Source organism: Cebidichthys violaceus, unplaced genomic scaffold (genome assembly GCF_023349555.1).
Source record: "Cebidichthys violaceus isolate CVI_PGR_0920_01 unplaced genomic scaffold, fCebVio1.0.p SCAF_23, whole genome shotgun sequence".
Lineage (NCBI taxonomy): Eukaryota > Metazoa > Chordata > Actinopteri > Perciformes > Stichaeidae > Cebidichthys > Cebidichthys violaceus.
This window is the reverse complement of record NW_027176406.1, coordinates 5,628,396-5,635,412: the sequence shown is the minus strand read 5'-3', so window position 1 is coordinate 5,635,412 and position 7,017 is coordinate 5,628,396. Positions and strand designations below refer to the sequence as shown.

At 46.0% G+C, this 7,017-nt stretch overlaps 1 protein-coding gene across 2 annotated transcripts in view; it reads right to left on the bottom strand.

Annotated features, from left to right (window-relative positions):
- Window positions 1-4,292: 4,292 nt before the first annotated feature.
- adgrl1a (adhesion G protein-coupled receptor L1a) overlaps window positions 4,293-7,017 on the bottom strand; it is an 89,676-nt gene continuing 86,951 nt past the window's right edge. For both annotated transcript variants that reach the window (XM_068719212.1, XM_068719213.1), the window contains 2 exons: window positions 6,705-6,722; window positions 4,293-6,561 (listed from right to left, as the gene is read on the bottom strand). In XM_068719212.1, coding sequence (XP_068575313.1) covers window positions 5,645-6,561; window positions 6,705-6,722 — 935 coding nt within the window. In that variant the 3' untranslated portion in view covers window positions 4,293-5,644. The remainder of the gene's footprint in view (window positions 6,562-6,704; window positions 6,723-7,017) is intronic.

Below are 7,017 nucleotides of genomic sequence, written 5' to 3'. Positions count from 1 at the left end.
TTAGTGCTTAAAGACGTCTTTTCATTTCCAGTTTGAATCATGAGGTAGGTATATTGAAGTTTATATGCATATGGCACGGCGTGTGCTGTTATGCTTTTATCACACTGGCACATGCGTCAGCACACAATCAATTGTGCAGCACATAGGCGTACAACCACACACAACAACAACAACAACAACAATTGAGCGGTTTAAGATGTTCCCAGAGAAACCCTGAAGCATATATTTTTTAAACAGTTTTTTATTAATATGTGCTGATACAAGGTCGCTCTGACCTGCGATGACGCAAACACTCACAAAAAAAAATCATCCCCTTTGGCCCAGACAGCTGTCAAAGCAATGGTAGTGAGGAAATAAATCGAAAAGAACAAATTAACATTATTCCTCAAAGAAAAATAGAAACAGAATCAAGGTGTTATATTAACCTTGGTTTACAAATGTTTCAGTACATGATAAATTATGTATTTCATAGAAAAGTCACAGAAAGCTCTGGAAATGGTGCTAGATGTAGAACCTCACACGACACAACATCAGCACTCATTGTTTCTACCAATGCTTACATCCTGTTATGTAAAACCACTATTTCAGGGATGTCCAAATACTGTCTAGGTTCTACTGTACTGAGCTAATTAATACAGCCCCTAGCTGATACGCAGAATATCCCACTCACACCTGCTACAGCCAGCTATTCTACCTCTGATGATGGACACAGATCATCTCAGGCAGCGTTTCCTGGCTTGTCGCCGTGGACAATCATGGGATGGAGATCACTACAGCCAAGGACAGGCACATGCAGGCACAGTTCTGCTCCACCACGCTCCTCTCAGAGACAGTGCACTCGACGGAGGAAAAGGAAGAAATAGAAGAAGAAAAAAAACACATGCCTGCAGATTCAGCTCGCTCCTGCTGTATGTGTATATACGTCTTTCTCCAAGTCAGTGTATAAAACTAGCTATCCTGACTGAGGATACTATATGTCTGTGTGACAAAAGATATGTTTGTTTTGCTTTTGGACCTTGGGGTCTCTATGTAGAGTGTGCCTCACAGGTTTAAGAGAAGCCTGTCCTACACAAAAGCCCCACTGATGTTGGTCCCACCCTGTGCATCAAAGATGGCCTGAATTTGCTGGCACAGCACCACGGACACACATTCAACACGAAAGAGAAACAGCACAATCCTCATCACTGGGTTTATGCCATACCCCTACATATTCTTAAAACAACTCTATAAGTATTCAGTAGCCATGTGGACACGCAACAACAGACCAATAACAAAATAGTACTACTTTATCATTGTTTACATTTGCCTTTTAAAAATCTGTATAGGAAATTCCTGTCGCATTTGTTTGCAAAAATCTCGCTTTAATCGGCTGATGCAGCAGTGGATTCATTTTCACATTTTTTCTTAAGGAAGCATCCATTACACCAAACAATCACATGATCTTTCTTAAACAATAAAGTGATGACCACTGGAATGCAAACCACCAACAGAAAGCCCTCTGAAACAAAGCGGCACATCAATCTCCTTATCTCCTGATCCAACCCCGCTCCGCCTCGCTGCAAACCCCCCTCACCCGCCATCTTCTCTCCCTATAACTGCCTATGGCTATGAATTTGTGACATCTGTGACATCTCTGCTGATGTTGTCCCCGCTCTGTCTCCCCTCGGTCCAGTCTTTGCAGACATAATGACCTCCTCTGCTGCCTATGAACTCACACACCAACCTTCCTACCGCCCTCCTGGTGTGATATGGGCCACACAAATCATTGCTAAAAAAAAAGAAAAAAGGTCTGTGTGTTGAGGGGTCAACTGTGCGTAAACGGAAAAGGCCTGCTGGGACCTCCGCTGTCTAATGATAGACTGAACAATGCGACAGCTCACTCTCCACTGACACTAAGCTGCAGGGGTGAGACAGCACTGTGTCAAAGGTTGGGCGTCCCACCTTTTTATACAACTTTCCACCGAAACACTGGAGCATGTGCATGACAGGCATGCTACCGGCATCGGAGCGAGGCGTTTTGTCAAACACTTGCCGGCAGAGATGGAAAAAGAGAGTTGAAAAAAAAGAGCGAGGGCGAGTTCACTGCAGTAAATTAGTACCCACTGTGTTATTATTGTAATCACAGGTTTGGAGAGCTTGGAATGGTGGAGAAACTCCCGTTGTGTGAGCCTCCGTCCAACAGCATGGGCTGCAGTCCTTCTGTAATCACTATCATTTACCACAGTACAGCACTCCTCTGTTTATTGAGATATTAATCTGGGATAAACAAAGCTTTTGACAAAACAAATTAACACTCTCAAAGAAGTGCTGCGCTAATGGAGTCCATTGAGATTGATATTAAAATGTGGATGAGATGCGGGGGAGAGCGAGGAAAAGAAAAGGAGGAAAGAGGTGCTGGAAAAAAAGAAGAAAAAAAAAAAAGCGAAGCAGGCCCAAGGTGACGCACATTCCTCCTCTCAAGGGGGGAGTGCCTGTCTAAACAGTGTTTCTCCCCTGGGGCACGTCCCAGCTGAGCAGTAGAGATCAGCATCAGCACATTATGTCAAATACAATGAGGGAGGGATGGAGTTAATGATGATGCTGATGAGAATGATGGGTATAAAGATGATGATGGCCGTCTTGTGTTTCCCATTAACACTTCCGCCCCAGAGTGAATTGTTTCATCTTCAGTCCTGCTTGTTAAAATAAAATACATTCAGTTGTCCTCAGTTGACCCACGAGTGCTGCCTCGGTACGGTGCCCCCACCACCGAGCCATGAGATCCACGCTTCACATCGTCCAGCACTGCAGCAGAGCAGAACACATGTGCATATTGTCTTTTCATTTGTAAACACAGACAGCTCCCAGGTTCAGCTGCAAATCCAAGTCATGTACCATCAAAGCAGCATTGCACACGTCCCCCCTATGGCTCAAGTTCTGATGACTAGGGCCGTCTCAGTGAGCCTCACCGTGCTTCGTGGCCCATACAATGTTACTTGCACAAGTGATTTGAATAACAAGAATAAATGGTGGTGAATCCTTGTAATCCCTCTCTCTTATCTGTCTTTAACCCTCTCTCTCTTTCAGCCCCAGGAGCCACAGCTAAAGGCTGTCCTTTGGGTTCTCTTAGAAGTGGGACAGCCAGGCCCTGTCCAAATGTCACACTGCAGTGGATGCATCTATTTTCTGCTCACGTTCCGTTCACACATCCCACTCTTTTGCTTAGCGCAGGTTTAAGAGGGAGACAGTAAAAAAGAAAAGAGAAAGAACAATGCTTTGAATAAATCAATGTGAATAAATATTCGAAAAACAGATAAATAAACCATAACAAATACCTATAAATACAGCGTAGAAGAAGGCAAACTCAGTTTTTTTTTTAAAGGTCAGACAGATTGCAGCTGGATGAAAGGAGCCTCATGAGCGTCTCTCTCTTGACAGCTAATTTCTCAAATGTTTCGCTTGCATAAGGTAGCATATTGGAAACACGTTCCTCCCGATCAGTCAACCCTGCTTGTCATTTTCATGGTATATGGTTATCGTACGTTGTCCCGAGGCGGTCTGATTTCTCCTGTCCTCCTTGTACCTAAACACCACGGCAAGAGCAGCTTCCATTTGAGGCGGAGAAGTATGGCAGCTCTCCTCTCATCCCCCTTTTGTCTGATGAGCATTCAAGTCATGTCACACTCCAAAAGTAAGTGCACATACAAAGGTCTGGTGCACGGCTCGCACACACTGGGCAATTAACACACACAAGCAGCCATTCAGACACATTCATACTTACACACAGGGAATTGATGAATTGTCCTATTAGGCTCTGGATAAATGCTGAATCTACCCTTAAGAAACAGCAAAATGCAATATTCTCTGATAGCAAAACAAACATCATTATCATACATGCTAAAACCCATGTTGTTAAAAGTATGTCATCTGGTTATATCTTTCAAATAATACTAGAACAAACCACAAATGTGGTTGCTGTCGTTTACCCACAATGCTTTATCGTGCCTGTGAGGCACACTATGACATTTGACGACATCTATGTTGCTTGCCTCACACCTCCCGCTGCCTTCCGCAATTCCACCCCGGGAATGTCAACGGTCAAACATTAACAACATGTAACGTATTATATTACATAAAAATTGTGCCGGGATATTTTTTTTGTTCCGTTTTTTTTTTTGTATAAATAAAATCTGCGACACGTTATAATCTGTCTCTCTCTCTGCCTTTCTCCCTTTTTCACTGAGTGGCACAGAAGAGCGAGAGAGCGAGAGATCAAGCAATGGGGAGAGAGAGAGAGTTCATCATTCAGTTCACAAACTCCAAAACATTTTATTTTTTTCTTTCGTTGGTTTGTTGCAGTACAAGAAGTCATTTTTCATAGTATTTGTTACTTTTTGTTGCTTTTGATCATCTGGTGTCTTTATTTACATAGTAGGAATAAAGTAGATTCATGTGTGGCTCCTATGTACACGGCTATACCAATTGGTCGACCAGTGAGTTTGCGGTGTTTACAGTCTTGCTTGTCACAACCACACACAGGAAACAAGTCCACTTCAACTGGCTAGGCTCTAATAGCAAAGTACAGGGGGAGGGGAGGGGGGCGACACCAGTCCGCTCTTGCAGCCCCCAGAGGATGCAGACCCAAAGTCAACAAATTGAATACTCTCTTCAAAACAATAGCAAGGCAGTCATTTAACTTTTCAAATGCCTGAAGCAAACAACCAGAGAGAACAGTGGAGATGATTGGCCAGTCTTATGGATGCAGGTTCTGCTGCTCAGGAGGGGTGGTGCAACGGCTCCTCTGTCTCCGTCTCTGCCTCTACTCCACTTCTGTACATAGTCGTCGATTCACAGCAAGAGAAAATGAAGGCAACTACTCTGAATCTGCTCCCACTGCCTGCTTGGAACATAGGCTCTTGTTCCCTTTTACTTAGATGGAGTACTGTTTTCACTTTTGATGTTCAGTAATGAGCACTTCTGGATGAGTGAGCGTATGTGTGTGTGTGTGTGTGTGTGTGTGTGTGTGTGTGTGTGTGTGTTTGCCTTGTGAATGCTCTAGTTTCCGTTCTGGCTCAATAAAAGATATTTTTGGCAACAATGAAGAGCTTTCTGTGAGACATTTTTTAGGTTATAATAGTGTACTATATTCCCTGTCTCCACAGCTAACTACTCCGATCAAATGATGACTCAAAAAAGACCTATGGATGGTACGAATGGGAAATGAGACTAAATATAAAATGATATTCCCATCTCAGGAAGCAGGTCTGAAGATAAATTACATAAAAAAACTTTAACAAAGTTTTAAAGTTTTGAGATATCTGAAGGTAAAGGGGGTGGATCGGTACATTCAGAGTGCTGGACTTGGCCTTAGGGTACCAAAGGAACTGGGGAGGACTGGGGTTGGAGAGAGCCGACGAATGCTCCGCAGAAAAACCCCCATCACTCATCTCCTTAAGACGAGGGAGGGTTCAGGATAAAGGCTGATTCTGCAGAGTCAGCCACGACTCCCCCTGAAGGTCCCTCTGCTCATCTGTTAGCTAAATAAAAGTCAAGAGAAAAGAAAGGCAACCAAACAAGCAGAAAGTGGAGAGACACGAGAACGAGGTGGGCTAGGAGGCGGCTTTGGCCATCACATTAGTCTCCAACTTCCTCCTCCAGGCTCCAGTCACAGGCTGGTGACCAGCTGCATCTGTCCGTCTCCCTCATTGTGGGCAGGCTCCTGAGCCTGGTGTCCCTCCCCACTTGGTCTCCGGGGTGGAGCCTGGTAGAAGGTCTGCATGGGGGCCCCACGAGAGCCCAGGGCGGGCCTCCCGGAGCTGTAGTACAGCTCCTCAGGGGGCTGGGCTGAACGGGGGACCACCTCCAGGGGCTCAGGACTGCTGTCGGGGTAAGGTGAGTCTCGCAGGTTGGTGATGCTGGTGTACAGGGAGTCACGGGCAGGGGAGTCTGGCGCTCTGTTGCCCGTCTGCCCACCAGCACTCTGGCCACTGTGGCCGCTGTGGCCTAGGCTCTCGGTGAGGTCGGCCGTGTAGCTCTCTGACTCCTCTGGATCGCTTTGGTAGAGGACCGACTGGGCTCGCTGCAACAGCAGGGGCTCCTCCAGAGCTTTATAAAGCAGCTCCACATCCTGCGGAGTGCGCTGCCGCCCCTGTCTCAGATAGTCCTCGTCTTCATCCATCCCCATAGACAGCTCTGGCCCGGCCCCCGTTGTCCCCCGACCAACGCCACCGTGAGGACGTCCCCTGGCCAAGCTGCCACACACCCTGTCCCCTACGTCACCTCCTCCACTTCCTCCTCCAACACCACCTCTTAGGTTGTTGTGCACAAGCTCAGAGATGATCATTTTTTCGAAGGCAGCGGCATCAGAGAGGTTTCGTCGGATGCCTCCGCCTCCCAGTGCCTCTGAGCCGCGGGGATTGAGGAGGGGTGGGGGACTGTCTCCGCCCCCACCACCGAGGAAGTCACAGCTGCCCCCGCCCACACCCCCTGGGCCGCTGCGCAGGGAGTAGCTGTTGTTGAAGTTACCATTCAAGGGCAGGGTTTCCATCCCACAGGGGTCGCGGGCCTTTGATAACGTGCTCTCTGGACCCAACACAAATAGAAGAGAGACAGAGAGGCAGAGGGTTTTGGCATTATTATGATACAGTCAGATCAAAGTGTAGACAAGAACAGAGGAATAAATATCAGATGGTAAAATCATGTGAACTGAGGTGAATTACACTTACTTGGATCACGGAAGGTTCCTACTCGTCCCAGAGAAAGTCATGTGGAGTGAATAAAATGAAAGACACTAGTCAGTAAGTGTTCTTTAATGGAGTAACATTAAGTAGATTTATTCATTATTAAGACATTTCAAAAGGGAACCATTAACGGAATAAAAAATATCCTTGTCCAACGGCCCCTTTTCTTTTCTCTCTGTCTCTCTCACACTCAATATCAAACCATCCAACTCTTACCACACGCACGTGCGCGGCCACATTAACTCTGATTTATGCAAACTTGGATTTGTTTGTTTGACACTATATTTCTCCAACATTT